Genomic DNA, 21,574 nt, shown 5'->3' with positions numbered 1-21,574 from the left:
CACCATACTTGGCTGTATGTCACTGTAATGATATTAAAACTCCATATACATCGGGAAGAAGGAGGCGGGAACCGGCGCACAATCAAAACATAATTTTAATATTCAAAATAAACATAAAACAGCGCACCAGCCCCTCGCGGACGACTGGTGCGCGCAAATAAAAAGCAAACATAAAATAATGTCCCAGGCCTGGTCCTCTCTCTTCCTTCACTATAGTCGCTCCAGTTTTATATCCTTCCGTCTCCTACGTGGGACTCAAGAGCGGCGGTGGGGCGCAGGTGCAGCTCATCTCCAATCACTACACCTGGCCTCACTCCTCGTTCCCACGCCTCTCGGCCCCGCCCCACTCGCCACATACCCCCATCGCCCCTCGCAGGCCGGGGGGGTACCCTCGAGACTGCACTCTACTCCCCCCCCCCCCCTTCCCTCCGGGGGGGACTGCTCACGGGGACCTGCAGGAACCTGGAGGTAGGACAGACGAGGCGAGAGAAAAGGAGACGGAAGGAGGAGTGACAGGGACGAGAGAGGGGAGAGAGAAAAAAAAAAATGCTGCTCGGCCCTCCACCAGCTGGGTGATCTCCTCCGGGGTGCCTGGCGGTGGCACTGGACGGCCCTCGGCGGACGGCACGACACTCCTCCGCCGCCCGATGGACGGCGACGGCTCCTCCGATTTTGGGCAGCGGCAGGAGTCCCCCGTTCCCTGCCCCTCCGGATTCCATCACGGAGGCGGCAGGCTCCGGCCCCCTGGCGAACGGCGCCGACTCCTCTGCTCCCTCACGGACGGCAGCCGCCCCTCCATATCGTGGGCGGTCGGCAGCGAGCTCGCCCGTCCCCGGCAACTCGCTCTAGCCCACCGCCTCGAGCATCCATGGCGGCACATACTTCGCCTGCTCGAGGGCACTGCGGATTCACCACAGCGGCGAGGGATCTTCAGCAGCGCGTCCCTCCTTCTCCCGGGCTTCGGCACCACTGTAACGATATAACCTTTGTAAAAAACATAAAATAATGTCCCAGGCCTGGTCCTCTCTCGTCCTTCACTATAGTCGCTCCAGTTTTATATCCTTCCGTCTCCTACGTGGGACTTAAGACCGGCGGTGGGGCGCAGGTGCAGCGCATCTCCAATCACTACACCTGGCCTCACTCCTCGTTCCCACGCCTCTCGGCCCTGCCTCACTCGCCACAGTCACGTCACTTTCACTTTTATTGCCTACATAGCCTAATAAGTGATCAAGCACATACATAAAGCTTGTCTAAGCTCATCAGCAGAAGAAATGATGAATGTCAAGAAAAAACAGTAAGGTTAAACTGCATTAACATTTGAATTATCTACTGATAAATTAGTGTTTTCTGTGATTTCGTCTTACGAAATGAATTCAACGACACTGACTCATGATCTCCACAGTATAGATGCGCCTGCTTCCAAGTTTCATATGGATTACATAATCTGAGAATATATATAGTTTTTCTTTTTCTTTTTTTCAGATTTGAATCGTTTCATTTGAAAATAGCCATGTCACTCTGATATGGTATGATATGATAAAGATATGTTTTTCATGTCTGTAAGGCAAGTAGAGTTTCACGCTCAAGTTCACAGAGGCCGAGACGGCAGAAAGCACATTCTGTTTGCTTTCAGTATTTAACAAAAGCGCAACGTTTGTTGTTATAGTGAGTGCACACAAATAAACGTAGAGGCTTTACAGATTCGAAAGATGTATTACTCTTATCCGTATGACCAAAATGACGGATTATTTTAAGAGTATTCACCGGCACCTCCATCTGTCATGCTGTGAACGGGCAACAGTTCAGTTTTTACACTCCGCATAGACTCTTGAATAGCGCACATTTTTCTAGATTAACATTAGACTGAGCGGCCATGTAAAGTTGCTACAATTTACATATTTCAGATGATAAGCCATAGTTGAGGTCTTTGTATGTACCGTATTACCACAAAATCCAGCCGTTAACGATCTGCCCATTGCAGACTGCATGACCTCACTACTTCCTGAGGATTTTTTTTTTTCTGCGCCAAAAAATTATGTTTGACACAACCTCCTCTTGTCGACTAACGTTTAGTCAACTTTAAGGGGGCAGCCCTAACTGAAATATAGTATGAGTAAACATTCACATATCATGCCATTTTCTTTGCAACACTCTATTGCTCAACACACATTCAACTGGCAGCTCATAGTGTTGTTGAAACAGACAATCTGTATTATTTGTCTGTGCTTGGATAGTGGATGATGTTGTTAGTTGATGTGGTTTTCTACACTTGAACTGACAGAACTGACTTCATACATTCATTAAATCCACCAAAATACTGGCTAATTTAAATTCAAAATAAAGTGAACATTAATGAAGAGAAAAGATCCCGCTGCATTTGCACATTGACTCAGGCCACATGTGTTTAATGAGGGATTTTAGTAAGCAGTGTGTATTTACATCAGGTTTCATCGGTCTGTCTTTATCTTTGTGTTTCACTGTTTGCTATGTCAAAAGTGCAATGCATGTACTTGTGATTTTTTTTTAACCCTTTATGTGATTAAGACTGCTTAAACACACCATGCTAACCAGTTCAATTATTGCAACAGTTGTTCCATATATGAAGCTCCGCCCACTCATCCTTAAACTCCTCCCCTCCTGCATTTATGTTCTCTTTGTGATGGTTGCAGTGGAACTGACAGAAGATTCAAAGTTCTCACAGACATTAGATTAGGGGTTATTGAGAGTTGAATCTGTTTATGTTTGTCGTCTCTGTGTGCATGTTAAATTGCCTGTGTTTGAAATGTTTTACCCAGAATGCACTATTCGGACCAATTCTTTTCCTTTTTTTCAGTCAGACACGATTACCACCTGTCGCTCTCTCTTGTGTGTCTCTCTGTAGAGCATGACTGTGATGGAATCACAGAATAACACAGATGACATCTCACCAAAGAAGACAACAGTGTTTAAGGTGTGTGTGTGTGTGTGTGTGTGTGGGCATGTTTTTGTGACATATCAGGACACAACTCTGTATAATGACATGGGTATGACACAGGTATTACAAGGAGAGGGTGACTTATGATGACATAACCCATGTCCCCATTTTTCAAAACGCTTATAAATCATACAGAATGAGTTTTTTTGAGAAAGTAAAAATGCACAAAGTTTCCTGTGAGGGTTAGGGTTAGGTGTAGGGTTGGTGAATGGCGATAGAATATACAGTTTCTACAGTATAAAAACCATTACACCTATGGGATGTCCCCACTTTTCACAAAAACACACGTGTGTGTGTGTGTGTGTGTGTGTGTGTGTGTGTGTGTGTGTGTGTGTGTGTGAAAAAGAGATATATTTACATTTACAGGAGCTGGTCAGTGATTTTATTTCCTTCCAAATCCAGAATATCCAGAAATAAAAATTCCCAGCTGAATGGGCTAGTTGCATATCTCCGCCATCTTGGATTTCCGGTCTTGCGAGTGTGCGCGTAGATATTTCCGGTTGTGCTTTAAGTCAGTGCAGAGAACCGGAGAAGTCCAAATATTACCTTCTATATGTTTACAGGATTTATAATATCACTTCATATGCAAATAAGATATACACTGCTATTATCACTATACTACAAATGTTAACTGAGCCAGTGGATTTGTTACTTGCGTATGTTTGGGTCTGGTGAATGAATTAAATACACTAATGTTCACTACTGTTCACGAAATGAAAGTTGAACTCGTGGTGTGTATACACAGCTATATAATGTATTTTATCTTACCAAATATGTAAATGTACAAATGACTTATTTCTCTTCTATTTTTATATATTAAATATTTACCTCGTGAGACGTGGGCTGCGATTTATCTTCAAAAGTATCCATTTCTCAATTGTACACATACATCAGTCTGTTTCATCGTTATTTTCACAACATATTTTATTATTTTACACAGTAAAAAATACGTGACTAGTTTCACTATCTGTTTAATCTGATAATTAATGCAAAACAATAACAATATACATGGCTGCTCATAGACAGATGATGATTTATGCTGCAGATCTTTCACAAAACAAATAAACAGATAAAAACACACATGAATGCAAACAGCCATCTTTTAAGGCAAACCTACCATAATTATATTATGTTTAATTGTACAGTTAGTTATAAATTATGTTATCAAATAAAGTTAATAAAACATGCTTTATCAGAAATCTCTGTGCGTCGTTTGACAGTCAGAAACATTGATCTTACATAACAGAACAAAACCAGCTCTTCAAAAATGAAAAGTATTGCATATTTGAGAGGTTTGTTTTTGAAAGAAGAAATCCCTGTGGACCTGACCTGACGCTGATCCGCATAATCAACAGAAGAATAAAGCAATCTCTGCGTTGTATCTTGATGAATTTCCACACAGAGGTATGCAAAATATAGGGAGGATGTTTCCCCATGTTTTTGATATACCACCATCGGCTGTTAAATTTGAAAATCATTAATTATATACAGGGTTGGGAAGTAACTGAAAACATGTAACGGCGTTACGTAATCAGGATACAAAAATCCAGTAACTGTAATCCGTTATAGTTACGTCAAAAAATGTAGTAATCAGATTATAGTTACATTTTGAAAAAAGGGGGAATACTTTCAGGATTACAATGGTTTCATTTAAACCTAAATAAATCAGTATTTTGGCATAATAACACTATATTAACCGCAGCTTGATTAATGACTCACGCGAGTCACGTGTGCCACCAGCTGGTGCATGCGCAAATAACAGCTGTCTACAATCTCCTCAGACGCAGATTGAATCACTGCTGCAAAAACGCGTTCATTTCATGGAAATTCCGCTGCTATTTTGTTTAAAAAGAAGAAACTGCAAACAACGTTGAACAATGCAAACTGTGCCTCCCAGCAAAGAAAACACTTTCTTCATCGTAGGATTCAACATCCAACCTAAAGAAGCATTTGCACTTTTTAAAATTAGTTTTATATTTGCAAAGATAAAAGATAAAAACATTTTCCATTGTCTAAAAATTGTTCTTATTATTTTCATTGAAAAAAAAAAAGAATTTGTATTCTCTATTTTCCTGTTGAAGAAACATTTCCTTAAAATTCTTTCTTATTATATTTTTTTTCAAAAGAAAAAAAAAAATCTGTAATACCAATACCATGCACTAGATGTCTGTATAGTTTTTTATATATATATTAATTCAGGGCTGTGAAATTCTTTATTAATAAATGTTGTTGTTTTTAAAAATAATATTTGACCTTGAAGTAATCCAGAAGTAACCCAAAAGTAATCAGTTACATTACTTTCCTATTGTGGTACTTGGATTACGTTACTGAATACTTTTTTTATGAAGTAATTAGTAACTGTAACGGAATAAATTTTTAAAGTAACCCTGCCAAGCCTGATTATATACATCTAGCCAAGTTTCGTTTGTGAGTTTCCCTTACAGTCAATGCCATAGTCGCAAGACCGGAAATAAGTACGCACACACTCGCGTCGCTGAAGCTCACCGGCGCCATCTTGTGCACCTAGCCCATTACCTGCTGTTGACAAACACCAAGGTCATGTGGTAATTTAATTGCCCTCCGAGTTTATAAAAAGAGATCAGTTCAAAAGTAAAATACGGTAACTGTTGTGCTTTACTGTAATGCGTGTGCATTTAAAAAAATAGACTTAAAGAGACAACAAAATGTATTTTAATGGCACCAACAGGTATGCAATACATTTAAGTAAAATATTTCTTATTTACTTTTAGATACTTTATTTTTAGGCTAGTTTTACTAGTTGACCAAGTGCTTCTATCAACCCTTCTATATATATTCTCATTTTCACTCAGCCACTGTCTTATTGTCTGTCTGTTCAGTTCGGGAACGGTTCAGTGGCAGGTTCGAGGAAGAGGTCGTCACAGGGGAATTTCGAGAAAGAGAAAGACCTGTGCATCCAGCTGTTTGATCAGTGGTCAGAATCAGATCAGGTGGAGTTTGTGGAGCATCTGATTTCTCGCATGTGTCACTACCAGCACGGCCATATAAACTCATACCTTAAACCCATGTTACAGAGAGACTTCATCACCACGTTGCCAGGTAACTAACTCACACATAAGCACATGTACCTTAAGCCTTGGCTACAACAAATCCTCCTACTGCAACACATGCTTTAGCGGAGTCAGAAATGTGAGTGTCGGCATGTGGCCAGAGCCGCCCACTTACATCACTAAAACACGCATCTGACAACATGTAAAGCAGTTTGTTTTTACGTGATGTTTAGGGAAGGGTAAATATTAAAAATGCTAATGGTGAATGATGAACCAACGGGCAATAAAGTAGTAGTTCAAATGGTTTTACAGACGTTTAAAAAAGGCATTTATATAGGCGTTGTGGAAGAAATTAAGGCTTTTGAGGAAAACATTCAAGGATTTTTCTCCATATAATTGACTTCAATTGTGGCCAATGCAGCTTCAAAGGGATCTTTGTGTTCCCAGCTCCGGAATAAGTGTCTAATAGTGAAACAATCTGTCATTTTCTAAAAAAAAAAAAAAACATTTATTCACTTTCTAACCACAAGTACTCATCCTGCACTAGCTCGACTTCACGCATTGTGCTCACACATTATGTTGGAGTGATGTAACCCAGTGTTTACAAAGCGAGCTTGCAAAGAAAGTAAACTTAAAAATTAATTATTCATCAGCTGAGATCGTGTAGAGCCATTTGAAGCTTCAGTGAAACTGCACTTTAAACTTTCAGCCCATTGGTCCCCATTGAAATCCATTATATGGAGAAAAATCCTGGAACGTTTTTAATCAAAAACCTTAATTTCTTTGGGACCGAAGAAAGAAAGACATAAACATCTTGGATGACATCGGGGTGAGTAAATTATCAGGAAATTTTTATTCTGGAAGTAAACGAATCATTTAAAGTAATAAGAACAAATGTTCATTTTACATTCATAATATAGAGTTGCACACATTCTATGAGTTGCAGTTCTGGCGCCGCCGTCTCAATATACTGTACAATGTGACATATATTCACATCAGATGTTGACTCAGCGGTAAGAGTTGCACTAATGGAACAATGTACTTATTCGCAATCACAAAAGTACATCATTTGCATGTGCTTTAAAGCCTTGTTGGTTATACTTTTAATTCGCCTGCTGTTCTGACATGCGCTTTTTCTGAGCGCATGCTCATGAAACACACACACCTTTAAAAAAGCCTGTCAAACAGCTCCTGATTCCCGAGTTATCTTTTGCATCTGATTGCACCGATACTGTCAAAACACACAAGGTTTCATATAAACACAGTTGGTTATGCCTACAGTGAAAGTAAACAGTTGAGCGAAAAATGAATCCGTACCTGTATATTAGACGTGTGCCGTTCTTAAATAGAGAGCAGATTAATAGTACTAAACATGCTGCTGCTTGTTAATAAAGGGATACTTTAAAAATACTGAAAATTCTGTTGTTATTTACTTACTCTCATGTTGCCGCTAACCTGTATTCATTTATTTTATTGAGAATGTGTGTAACCAAACAGTTGCTGGTTCCCATTGACTTAGGAAGGAAATAGTAGATGGAAACAATTATATGGAAGTCAGTGGGGACCAGCAACAGTTTGGTTACATTCTTCTAAATAAACTTTATGTTCGTCAGAAGAAAGAACCTCTTAAAAGTTAGTAAATGCTAACAGAATTTTAATTTGTGGGTGAACAATCCCTTTAATGTTCATAAAACAACCAAAGAGAAAAATCCCTCACTGCTCTTGACTGGAGAACTTTAATACAGTTGTTTTAATAAGAATCAATGTATTATTGAAGTGTATACAGTGTTTTATTTATTTTTTCATTTTATTTCTTTAATGTAAATACACCAACTGTCCCTGAAAAAGAAAGCAGTGTTAGTTTTATTTGTATATTATGTGTGTTTTAATGTGTAATTATTATTATTATTTTTTTTTAACAAAGATAAAATAATAAGAGTGATTTTTAATCTTCTTGCCTTTTGTTTTTGTTTTTATTTTTATTTAATTTTTTTTTTTTTTTAATGGGGAAATGAAAAGAAAATACTTGTGTGTGTATATATCAGCACAAAAAGAATTAACAGCATTAATTATTTCACATTTTGTTTTGTTTATATATAGACAATTTAACTGCTTAGGACAAACAAGGGACAACTGTAAAATACCTTATTTAGGGCAGCAATACATTTTTTTCAATACATCAATTTTCATCATTCCACTTTTCTAAAAGGTGTATTTAAACTTGGGACTTTTACTTTATCATGTCATGAAATATAAAATCTTGTTCCTTTTTTTTTTTTTAAGTGCCTCAAATATTCAGTTTTGAGGAAGCTCTTGCTATTTTTATTTGCAGGATGCATCAGGTGCTCTGTGAATGTCAGTGATTGCACACAACTTCACTGAATCTCTCTGTTTGTAGCTCAGGGTCTGGATCACATAGCGGAGAACATCCTCTCGTTTCTCGACGCTCGTTCTCTGTGCTCTGCTGAGCTGGTCTGTCGAGAATGGCAGCGGGTCATTTCAGACGGGATGCTCTGGAAGAAGCTCATCGAGAGGATGGTGCGCACAGACCCGCTGTGGAAAGGCCTGTCAGAGCGTCATCAGTGGTAAAAACACACACAGATGCGCATTTGCTTTGTAACACTGATCAAACGTGTGTAAACCTGTGCAGTCTTTTTCAAGCCCTTGATTGTTGTTGTACAAGACAAGCACAAAATTATTAGACATGTACTCCACAAGAACATTATATTAAACAGAGATATATATTTAAAATATACATGTATATATCAAAATACAGAAAATTCATACAGTGTCTATATAGTTTTTTAATCGATTTGAATTGCAGTTTTATTTAACCCTCTGGAGTCTAAGGGTATTTTTGGGGCCTGAAGAAGTTTTGTCATGCCCTGACATTTGTGCTTTTTTCAGTTTCTTATACACATCTAAATGGCTAAAGTCTTTTAAACACAGTTTGAAATAAACAAAAATGTAAATGTATTTCCGTTATTTTATTTCAGCTAGTTGCCAAGGCATTAAGTTTATTTCAGGTGACGAGAGATCTTCAGCAGAACAACAGTAAACCTTAGTCAGATGAGATGTTGTCTGGCCATATGTCAGAAAACACACATTTCCTTTCCTTTCAGCTGTTATATTGTACTCGTAGTGCATGCTCTTCAATTGCACACGCAAGTACAGTGATGCATGCTGTATATATTTATTTTTATATAATAGAGAAAATGAAACCGTGAGAATGCGAAGTCGGAGTTATGTGATCAGTTAAGTCGTGAAGTTACCAAAAGGCAGTTAAAGCTGCCATAATGACCCAGTCTGTTGTGATTGGTCTCCTGTGTACAGCGCATGTCAGAAACGGAACGCGTGTCAGATCTGTGTCACGCTCAGCAGCAGCAGCTCTTAAAGTAATAGCAGCCAAAATAACCTAATAACCAGCTGCTTTGATGTCTGTTAATCAAAGAACTAAATAAAAAATGATGAAATCTATAACTTTTGTTGCTTTAAGGATTCATCCATTTAATTTTGAATTTAGTGTTTACTTCAGTATAACTTTATTACATTTTTGTAGATTTCATACTTGCTGAAGGGCACCGGTAGCTAAATATGACTTTTTTAAGTTCACTTAAATTATAATTATAATTTTATAGTCTAATTTTAAAATTGATAGCTCTAAATTATACTGTAATGTTGAATGGCTATAGTCAGTGATTAAAAATTGGTAAAAAAAAAAAGGATTCCTAGATGCTTCAATAGTATTGGTATCAGTGATGTTTGTCTTCAGTCATGAAAAGATGCCATAAAAAAAAGCTGTCTTTATGATGTTGCTACAATAATTGAAAGATTGAATGTGAAATGAATGCAAAAAAAAAAAAAAAAAAATATATATATATATATATATATATATATATATATATATATATATATATATATATATATATATATATATATATTGTTTTTTATTTTTTATTATTTATTTTTTTATATTACATGTAAAACTGTTAAAATTACTAAAATAAAATTATGCCATCCAAACGTTCTTGATTAATCATCATAATCAGTTCAGAATCATTTAGGTTGTTTATCCTTTGCTTGATTCTGATTGGTGTTTTTTTTTTTTTTCGTCCCCAGGGAGAAATATTTATTTAAGAACCGAACAAACGAAGTTCCGCCCAATTCATACTACCATTCACTCTATCCCAAAATTATACAGGACATTGAGGTGAGCGTCCATCCATTCATAAATCTGTCCATCCAATTACAACCTCATCCATCCGATTGCCTTTTCTTCCATCCATCCACCCAGTCATACATTCAGTCTCCTGTTTGCATGTTCTGTTCGATTAGACTATTGAAGCGAACTGGCGTTGTGGACGTCACAATCTCCAGCGGATTCAGTGCCGGTCAGAGAACAGTAAAGGTGTTTACTGCCTTCAGTATGACGACGACAAGATCATCAGCGGCCTGCGAGACAACTCCATCAAAGTACCTATCTGTCTGTCTTTGTGTCTGTCTGTCGTTCTGTGTGTTGTGGGGATCGTCACGCTCTCTCTCTCTGTCTGTCAGATCTGGGACAAACAGTCTCTGGAGTGTCTGAAGGTCCTGACGGGTCACACTGGTTCAGTTCTGTGTCTGCAGTACGATGAAAGAGTCATAGTGACAGGCTCCTCTGATTCTACTGTCAGGTACGTACAGATATTACAGCGGCATAATTGCTGACAGATTTTACACTACTGTTCGAAAGTTTGGGATCAGGTCTCTAATTAATACTTTTATGCATAAAGGATGCATTAAATTGATCAAAACTGACAGTAAATACATTTGTGACTGTGAAGTAGGGCTGTCAAAATTGCTCAAAAATGACGTTCGAACATTCCCTCTAAAAAAACACGAACATTCGAACTATTCTAACATCTGGTTGCGCATGTTGTCAATGACGCACATTACGTCAATAAAAGGATAAAATAATACAAAGAGACATAACTACTTGTATAGGTAGTCTATTTAAGTTTAAATATATTTGACAACGTATTACCTACACAAAAACGAGGAAATCGACTAATGGCCAAGACCGCAGACCTCACCCTCTCTCGCCCTCACCCTCACGCTCTCTGCGCATAATGGTTTAAATGAACAAACACATTTTGAGTGCTGATCAAGAGTTTTGTGCAAGCAATTTAAGGTTGCGACTCTTGTCCCAAATATAGCAGGCTTCATTCAGTGATATTACAAATTTCAAATATTATTAATATTAATTGAAGTTTTACAGCATATAGAACTGGCATTGAATGCTCTGAATGCTCAGTGCTGTGGTAAACATTTGACTTTTCCTTGATATGAAACGATAAATAATCAAACCTCGGTTCCATCGCTTGACAGAACTCCCTGAAGCCTGCTCCATCCACGATACTGATCGGTCTCATTTCCTTACAAATGAATGAAATTAGTTTATCCATTATGGCCTCTTTTCGTGTTGCAGACAAAGAGCTTGTGGTGGGTGATGCAAAGTAACGCTAAGTGTCTGTTTAGCTGGAGTTCCACACATTATGCCATGCTCATTTTGGTGCACATTTTTGAGATGTGACCTCATGTTGCTAGTGGTCGAATGGTGTGCTAACTGTATCTTAAATAGCTTGCATACAACTTTATCTCGCGGGTCAACAATTTTACCTCGCTTTCTCTGCTGCGGTCGAGTTGGGCTCTGCACTTTCTGCCATCTTCCATGAAGACGTGTCAACTTTCAGCAGTGATGCAGTGACTCCTGTGACCTGTGCTTTAACCTTCTGGCACGCTAGCGCGCCCACTCGCAAAGCAGATAGCCACGCCTCTATTACCACAGGCGTTTTTTTTTTTCTTTTTTTGAATATTAATTTTCACCTTCAAAATTTTTTGTTTTAACTATTCTAATATATATTCAAATTTAGAATATTCGTTGACAGCCCTACTGTGAATACATTTACATTTTATCATTTAGCAGACACTTTTATCAACATTGAATTACAAATAAGGACAATAGAAACAATCAAACCAACAAAAGAGCAGCAATATATAACTGCTATGACAAGTCTCTGTTAGTCTAACGCAATACACGTCTTTTTTAATAATATATAAAACCGAATAAGACATAGATAGAAAAGAAATTGAATAGATGGAGCTAGTGTTCAGTTATTATTCAGGGTCCAGTTATTATTATAATTTTTCATAATAATTAAAAACAAGATTTCCAATTTGAATACAAGCTGTTATTTTGGACTTTCTATGAAATGTAATTATAATTTATTTTATTATAAACTACACAGTAAAAAAGAGCATAGATATATTTTTTAATCAATACACATTTTTCTCTCTTTCACAATCATCTCTCAGATGGTTTCTAACCTGTATCCCTGAACAGCTATAAAAGTCCTTTGTCTAAAATTATGGAAATCTATATTATATATTAGGTAATTGGTTTTAAATGTCTTACACACATACTGCCTCCAGCTAAACAATCTTCATGGAAACGGTGACCTCACTTCCCTAGAAGCCTTTAAATCTGCGGACAGAGCTCTGTCATCTTTTCCAGTGCGTGTGTGTGTGTGTGTGTGTGTGTGTTTCTCTCACCTGTGTGAGTTTGAGGGAATGAGCTGTACAGCTGCATAAATCAGGTTTACATCACTCTGAGTGGACGTTTAACACCTGAAGAGGGAAGCAGCTTTGTAATGTGATCGTGTTTAAAAAGCATTAACACATCAGTTGGCCGCGTTCAGCTCGAGCAGGATGTTTGAGCTTCTGGTGAGGTCGTTCACATGTCATTTATGGTCCATCTGTGTTTTGCACCTGCTGCGCTTATTAATTTATGCCACTAGAGTTTTGCCTCTAACTTAGTTTGTTTTAACAACAGCTATGCCAAAAGAGCATAGCAGTTATTACAGGAGATATTTAGTACCTGAATTGTTGTAAAAATAGTGTGGGAATCTTTTCTTTTGTTTTAAGGAAATTCTGTGCCGCCAAAAAGTCAAAAGGAGGCATTAAATTGATCAAAAGTGACAAAACACATTTATGATGTTACAAAAGGTTTCTATATCAAGTAAATGCTGCTCTTTTCTATTAATTTTTTTTTTTTCAGAGAATCCTGAATAATAAAATGTATACGTTTTTACAAAGATATGAAACAGCACAAAAGTTCTCATCATTGACAATAATCAGAAACGTTTCTTGAGCACCAAAACGTATTAGAATGATTTCTGAAGGATCATGTGACACTGAAGACTGGAGCAATGATGCTGAAAATACAGGTTTATCATCAATAGAATAAATAACATTTTACAATATATTCACAGAAACAGGTGTTTGAATTGTTTATATATGTAACAATATTTGTTTTTACTGGTTTACTGAAATAGTGAGCATGAATAGAATAAAATTCTCACTTTTTTGTTTGTACAGCATTGTCAGTGAGAATTTTTCCAAATGTAATGTTAAATACTTTCTTTAATCAGTACAAATGTTGCTGCTATGTTCAGATTTTAAATATTCCTTTAGCTAGAAATTGTTTTTTCTTAACGGTTCTGTCTAAATGAGTAAGTGTAAAGGGACCTAATACATACTAGATACTGTAAGATTTTAATTAGTTTTTTTTATAATTTTTTCTAAATTTATAAAAAATATTTAGTAATCTTGTTTTTTTTTTTATACGTTTTAATTTTTTAAAAGTGTCTATATATTGTTTATTAATTTATATTTCAGTTTTAGTTATTTTAGTACATCAAGTTAAACAAAATTTTATTTTTATTATTATTAATAATCTTAATTTATTTAAATGTTATACCACAAATTAGCTAACCATAGTCTCTCTCATATTAGTTGTGCACAAGCTCATCTTTTTCTCTGTTTCCCTCAGGGTGTGGGATGTTGTTTCTGGTGAGGTTCTCAACACTCTGATCCATCACAACGAGGCGGTTCTGCACCTGCGCTTCTGTAACGGTCTCATGGTGACCTGTTCAAAAGATCGCTCCATCGCTGTGTGGGACATGGCGTCTGCGACCGACATCAGCCTGCGCCGTGTGCTGGTGGGTCACCGCGCCGCCGTCAACGTGGTGGACTTTGATGACAAATACATCGTGTCTGCGTCTGGAGACAGAACCATAAAAGTGAGCGGGTGGAAGTGGTCAGTGGGTGGGCGGGGCTTTAGTATTGAGTGATTGGCAGCTGTAGTGTGATGATGATGTAGATGAAGAATCTTGTATATGTTTGTAGGTTTGGAGCACCAGCACGTGTGAGTTTGTACGGACGCTTAACGGTCACAAGCGCGGCATCGCCTGCCTTCAGTACAGAGACAGACTCGTGGTCAGCGGGTCCTCGGATAACACCATCAGGTTTATTACATTTAATTGTGTTTATTTATTGAATTGTGATTTTTAGTTTATGTATTCATTTATTTTATATATATATATATATATATATATATATATATATATATATATATATATATATATATATATATATATATATATATATATATATTGTTTTGTTTTTATAATAATGGTAAAACCGTAATTTTAATACATTTATATCAGTACACAAATATGTGAGTGTGAAAATAAGAACAATATGTTTTGAGTGGAAAAAAGTTATTATTTTAGTGTTTATAGTAATTTTTTTAACATTTTAATTTAATAATTTTCTCATTGGCATACACTTCCATTAATATGTTTGAAATGTGGGAATTTAAGTTTTTTTGTTTTTTTTTTACATTTTCAAAAAAAATTATACCTGCTCTACTAATTATAAAACACAGTATAAACGGTAATATTGTGAAATATTATTAAAATTCTAAATAACCCTTTTTTCTGTGTAAACATAATGTAATATTTAATTTATTTGCAAGTTGCAAGCTGAATTTTCAGCATCATTACTTCAGTCTTCAGTGTCACATGAGCCTTCAGAAATCATTTTAATATGCTGATTTGCTGAAATATTGAGGTGTCATACATTTTTTTCACAATTTTTTAAAGGAATAGAAAAAGTTCAAAATAACAGCATTTATTTGAAATCGAAATCTTTTACTGTCACTTTTCTCAATTTAATGCATCTTTCCTGAAAACAATTGTAATTAAAATCTTAGTGACCCAAAAATTTTGAACAGTACAGTATTAATAAGAGTTGATGTGCAAGGTGATATTTAACAAGTACCTTTTATTAGATCTGAGAAGGTTTACGAAAAAAAAAAAAAACGTTAAAGTGTTTATGATAGTCTGTATGACTTACATTATAAAACATTTTTCGGAGGCATACAAAAGCTGTCTTAGAATATTCATTACACACTGAAAATCTTCCCCTTTTTTGGTAAATATTGCTTTAATTCATGTGTTTTCCTCACACAAATCTATTGTAAGCATTCAGAATGCTTAAAATATAGTTTACGAGACGAGTTGTATAGACTACTGTTACTAATGTATTTTTATAAAACTTTTTTATTTATTTAATTTATTTTATTTTTTTCTTGACTCATCATTTGAGTCTTTATTTTTAGGTTTCCACTGAAGAAATAAAGTCATGCATGTTTGGAATGAGTAAATGTTGACCATTCAGATTTCTTGTTGAACTAACTCTGTAAATGCTCTCTAAAAGCTCTCAAATCTTGAACATATGTTTGTGTGTGTTCAGATTGTGGGACATTGAGTGTGGTGCTTGTCTGCGTGTGCTGGAGGGTCACGAGGAGCTTGTGCGCTGCATCAGATTCGACAACAAGAGGATCGTGAGCGGAGCATATGATGGGTGAAAACACACACACAGTCCCAGCACCATCTGTTTCTGACAGGCCGTTCATCTGTGAACCTGGTTAATAACGAGCAGCCATAACTCACCCTCACATTCTCTCTCTTCTTCTGCAGGAAAATTAAAGTTTGGGATTTACAGGCAGCTCTGGATCCTCGGGCCCCTGCCAGCACATTATGTCTGCGTACACTTGTGGTGCGTGTGAATAAAATAATCACATCGTCATATTTTTTTTTGTCACATTCACATATTATAAAACTGAACGACTACAAGAGGTCACTGCAAGTTTATTTACCCTGCTAGTTAAACCATTTGAAATAATATTTTAGTTAACTTTATAGGAAAATTTGTTCAATATAATTCATATTTCTCAAATAAGCAGTCGCACAGTGCTACTTAAAAGACAGATTGACAAGCTGCAGGCTACTAGAAATGCTAGTATTAAAAACATAAGGTCATATGGGAATGTAGTGATGATGATAAATGAAGTGAATTACCGTATTTTTCGGACTATAAGTCGCACCTGAATATAAGTCGCATCAGTCCAAAAATACGTCATGATGAGGAAAAAAACATATATAAGTCGCACTGGACTATAAGTCGCATTTATCCAAAACCAAGATAAAACATTACCGTCTCCAGCCGCGAGAGGGCGCTCTATGTTTTCAGTGTAGACTACAGTGTAGCGCCCTCTCCCGGCTGTAGACGGTAATGTTTTATCTTGGTTCAGGTCTCTTAGTTCATTTCTCTTGGTTCATGTCAAATTAATTTTGATAAATAAGTCGCACCTGACTATAAGTCGCAGGACCAGCCAAACTATGAAAAAAAGTGCGACTTATAGTCCAGAAAATACGGTAGTTGATCAGTTATTTTTGAGATTGTTCATTGAAACAGCTGCTTCACTGAAATAATTGAATTCCTAGCTGTACTATTAAACAAACTTTGAAGAAAAAAAATCGATTCACTAAAAGAATCAGATTTCCATACTGATCCACAAAAAGATTCAGATTCCGAGCAATACTGTTAAACAAACTTTGAAACAAATTGATTCACTAAAAGAATCTGATTTCCATACTGATCCACTAAAATAATTAAATTCCTACTTGCAAAGTTTCGGAGTTTGCAAGTTGTGTTTTTTTTTTTTTTTTTTTTGGGTGGGGGAGGCTATCTGGTGGCAGAAAATGACAGTTGTAAAGTAGCTGTCTATTGAAGCCATGGAATAAAATAATTTAAAAAAGAGTTTATATTTCTAAAATCTGATAACAAAATCAACTCCTCAATCTCTTTTTTTATTTTTGACTCAGAATTATGAGTTTCTATCCCACACTTCTGGCTTTTTTTTCTCACTATTGTTGAGTTAAATTGAGTTATAAAGTCTGAACTAGGAGACTAAATTCAGGTAAAAATAGGCAAAAAAGTCAGTATAAAATGGGTCAATGTTATGTTAAATGTTATAGGTTTAAAGGGTTAGTTCACCCAAAAATGAAAATGATGTCATTAAAAACTCACCCTTATGCTGTTCCAAACATGTAAGACCTCCTTTTATCTTTGGAACACAGTTTAAGATATTTTAGATTTAGTCCGAGAGCTCTCAGTCACTCCATTGAAGCTGTGTGTACGGTCTACTGTCCATGTCCAGAAAGGTAAGAATAACATCATCAAAGTAGTCCATGTGACATCAGAGGGTCAGTTAGAATTTTTTGATGCATCGAAAATACATTTTGGTCCAAAAATAGCAAAAACAACAACTTTATTCAGCATTGTCTTCTCTTCCGTGTCTGTCGTGAGAGAGTTCAAATCAAAGCAGTCTGGATATCCGAAATCGAAATCACCAAATCAAACTGAATTGTTCTAAACGGTTCGCATCTCTAATACGCATTAATCCACAAATGACTTAAGCTGTTAATTTTTTTAATGTGTCTGACACTCCCTCTGAGTTCAAACAAACAAATATCCCGGAGTAATTCATTTACTCAAACAGTACACTGAATGTTACTTTTTATCTCACAATTCTGATTTTTTTTTTCTCTTGCATTTCTGACTTTATAACAGAATTATTCTTTTATAAAGTTATAAAGTCAAAATTGCGAGTAATAAAGTAAGAATCGTGCTTTAAAGTCAAGAGTTTGTTTTTCGCAAATCTTGCAATTCTGACTTTCTTTTTTCTCACAATTGCTAGTTCATATCTCACATTTCTGACATTTTTTTTCCCTGAACTGCAAATGCTAAAGTCAGAATTGCACATTTCTTGCATTTCTGAGAAAAAAAACCTATTCTTTATAACTCGCAATTGACTTTAGATTGACTTTAGATAAAAGTTAGAAATGCAAGATTATATCATGCAATTCTGACTTTACAACTCGCAATTGCCATTTAAAAAAAAAAAAAGTCTGAATTGCAATTCTGAGATAAAAAGTCACAATTACCGTGCTGTTGTTTTATTTACATTTTCTTTTTTTTTTTTTTGTGGAGGAAACGAACTTCCATAAGAATCAGATTCCTAGCTAAACTATTAAACAAACTTTGAAACCGACTGTTTCACTGAAAGATTTAGAATTTCTAGCTATATTATTAAACAAACGGATTCAATAAAAGAATCAGATTCCTCAATAGTTATCTGACCTTTTTTAGCCAATCAGTTTGTTTAAAAATAAATAAATAAAAATCTACCTCTGCTTTTAGTACAAGTAGCCTGCAGTTTAACAGACTAGCTGCAAAGTTGTTTCCCCAGCACAAGGAGACTGTTGATTTGAGAATTATGAATTCTGTTTTGTATACATTTCTATAAAGGTTAACTGAATGATTATTTCAACAGCTGAGCAGTTAATATGCTGCAGAATCATGCAGGTATGTCAGTAACATTGCTGCGTTTACTCCTCAACACCATACTCACCGTGTCTGAGCGAGCTCTGCAGTGTGTTTGCGTGTGCGTTACTGTATGTTCTTTTGTTCATGTGTGTTGTCATGGTAACCTCTGGCAGGAGCATTCTGGCCGTGTGTTCCGACTGCAGTTTGATGAGTTCCAGATTATTAGCAGTTCCCATGACGACACCATCCTCATATGGGACTTCCTGAATGTCTCCACCAACGGCCAGCCGGAGAGGCGATCGCCCTCGAGGACATACACATACGTCTCCAGATAGCAGGTACACACACAGCAGAGTTTTCAATCATTCATCAGATTTGAACTTCGTAACATATATCATGATTTTTGGTTTAGTTTAGCTTTAACTATGTTTGGTGATTTTACATGTTTGTCAGAAAGTTTTTGATTCTATATATATATATATATATATATATATATATATAAAAGGGGCCGGGACCGGATTAAAACAATTTATCTAATTAATTAGAGGCTTTGTAATTAATTAATTGAAATTAATCGCATTTTAATCGCATATAAATATTTGACCTGAGAACAGTGAGAAGTAATTTTTTTTTCACATGGATTTATAGTATACCATTGAATAGTGACTGAATACATAAGCTTAAGCGACAAAATATTGTTTATTTTTGTTCAACCAAGTCTAGCACACCAGTGCAATTTTTTGCCATGAAGTGTAGCAATAGCATATTTAGGAACAATTTAGAAATAGTACATTTCAGAAATTCAGGAAGCTTATAGGTGCTGAAACCTTCTGTAAAGTGTTTTTTTTTAAGTAAAACACAATACTGTCAATTACATTCAGAACATTGGAAACACTGACTATTAGAAAACATCTCTCTGTTGCTTCAGAGGCCATAACATACTAAGTCCAACTCTCAATAACCTTGGCCAAAACAATAAAGAGTTCAACATAAACTGTTGCAACAACAAAATAATACATAGTTCAACATAAAGTGTAAAGTCCACGCTAGCTGCTATATTTTTTGCGTTGAGGTGATACTTGAGGTTCGATGCATAGACAGTAAAAGAAATGGACACAGCGACCCCATTGGAACTCAATTGAGACAAGTGAAGCCCAGTTTTAGCGTTTTTTAGCACTTCTGTTTCTGACGTGCAGACTCAAACGAAGCTTGACGATGTCAGCAACCTGTCTGACAGATGTAAATCTTCTAGTAGCTGTGCGTGAAAAATGCCATCGTTAATCTTGCAGAGACGGCGAGCTTGAGCGGGGAGTTCTTTGTCGTGAGTGAGCAGGAGTAAGTATTCTGATTAATTATTTTGTATAGTATTTTAAAATGTAACGCCAGTACGCCATATTAAGTTAATTGCCTGCGAGCTTCTCCTCCTGTCTGTACGGTAATGCGACAGAGAGACGAGTGGTTATGACGCAATCGTTAGCCTATTTTTTACAAAAACTGTTTATACGGGGCCATAATGTAACATAGAAGGTAATGGAGCCCTTTATACATTGTCGTGTATCTTTAGAAATAAATAATGGACAAACGGAATCTTTAAACGCCTCAGATGTAAAGTTATTCGCTGTCAAAGTGATGCCAAAATGAATGGGAGTCAATGGGAATGCTAACGCAAGTGAAGTTCTTCCGGTCGAGTTCCTTGCCCCTTGAGTTCCTTGCCCCCTGGTTCGATGTGCTGCGGTGATATGCGAACGCTAGTTGGTGCTTCAGTATAATCGGTCCCGCCGAAACTCATCCAGTGAGAAACGTTCCGCGGTGCAAAAATAAGTTATTAAAAATGCGGGATCTTAGTTAACGCGTTATTTTTTGTGTAATTAATTAATCTCAATTAACGCATTAAAGTCCCGGCCCTAATATATATATATATATATATATATATATATATATATATATATATATATATATATATATATTTAGATATATATATATATATTTATATAAAGATAAATATATATATATATATATATATATATATATATAAAAAAAAATTTTTTCCATTCTTTAAAGACTGATTGATTGTATCTCTCATTCATACGTCTGTCTCGTCTGTTCAGGTGCCTCTTCTATGTGCCAGTGTATCCTGGGAGAGCTGAGAGCTGATTGGTTGTTGGCCGTGTCCGTCACAGAATGGTGCCTAGGGATCCACCTCCTCTTCTCTGTCTGACTATAACTTTACACAACAAAACCTATATAGAGTCATGCTTTGCCAAACACACACACACACACACACACACACACACACACACACACACAGACTAAAGATTCAAACACACACTTTTGGGTTTCAGCACTGTTCTGCTTTAAGTAGCAGGGAAAAGAAAAGCACAATTACACACGTGCGCACACACAGACGTATCTTCAATCCGCTTCAAACCGTATCTGTACTATCACTGCTGCTCAATAACCCAGAGATCTGCACTACTAATAGCTCATATCCACACGGGGATCACTGACGCTGGGATTCTGGGAGTGACGTACGGATGAAGGACAGGTCATTGAGACTTTGCGAACTGCTGTGTGAGAGAAAGAGACCTGGACAGTAGTCAGACTCTCGCGGAAATGAAAGAAAAGTGAGCGGTGAAGGTTCAGGACTTTTTCATGCCTCATCTCTCTTCAGGACCAGGGACACAGGTGTTTTTCAGGATGACGGCGAGAAGCAGAAGTCCGTCTGCATGCATGCGAGGATCAGTTTGGTGACCGTCTGCTCTGATGCCTCTTTCCCATTCGTCTTTAGTTTTTATGATTTTGTTTTTCTATTTAATTGGCCTCTTCATCTCTCCTGTATGGTTCTGCTAGGCATTGTATGTCTTTGTCTCTCAATGTCTGGTTTGATTTCTCTCTGCCTGCTTGCTCATCGAGGGCTGAATCTAGTTGTAAACGAAATTGTCTTGTCAGATTGTGTTGTATATTAAAAAAAGAGTTTTTTTAAGAAAAAATATTGTGAATAAAGTACCTGACCATG

General features: G+C 36.5%; 1 protein-coding gene across 5 annotated transcripts in view; it reads left to right on the top strand.

The window, feature by feature from the left end:
- LOC113069547 (F-box/WD repeat-containing protein 11-like) overlaps window positions 1–21,574 on the top strand; it is a 32,529-nt gene extending 10,955 nt beyond the window's left edge. For 2 of the 5 annotated variants that reach the window (XM_026242690.1, XM_026242691.1), the window contains exons 2-13: window positions 2,834–2,950; window positions 5,833–6,052; window positions 8,402–8,588; window positions 10,123–10,213; window positions 10,339–10,476; window positions 10,558–10,676; window positions 13,874–14,123; window positions 14,230–14,348; window positions 15,640–15,750; window positions 15,867–15,945; window positions 18,732–18,896; window positions 20,667–21,574. In XM_026242690.1, coding sequence (XP_026098475.1) covers window positions 2,885–2,950; window positions 5,833–6,052; window positions 8,402–8,588; window positions 10,123–10,213; window positions 10,339–10,476; window positions 10,558–10,676; window positions 13,874–14,123; window positions 14,230–14,348; window positions 15,640–15,750; window positions 15,867–15,945; window positions 18,732–18,893 — 1,542 coding nt within the window. In that variant the 5' untranslated portion in view covers window positions 2,834–2,884 and the 3' untranslated portion in view covers window positions 18,894–18,896; window positions 20,667–21,574. The remainder of the gene's footprint in view (window positions 1–2,833; window positions 2,951–5,832; window positions 6,053–8,401; window positions 8,589–10,122; window positions 10,214–10,338; window positions 10,477–10,557; window positions 10,677–13,873; window positions 14,124–14,229; window positions 14,349–15,639; window positions 15,751–15,866; window positions 15,946–18,731; window positions 18,897–20,666) is intronic. The other 3 variants (XM_026242689.1, XM_026242688.1, XM_026242692.1) reach the window with 2 other exon arrangements.

Source organism: Carassius auratus, unplaced genomic scaffold, assembly GCF_003368295.1.
Source record: "Carassius auratus strain Wakin unplaced genomic scaffold, ASM336829v1 scaf_tig00001753, whole genome shotgun sequence".
NCBI lineage: Eukaryota > Metazoa > Chordata > Actinopteri > Cypriniformes > Cyprinidae > Carassius > Carassius auratus.
Note: the sequence above shows the minus strand (reverse complement) of the source record. Positions and strands in the feature narration are given on the sequence as shown.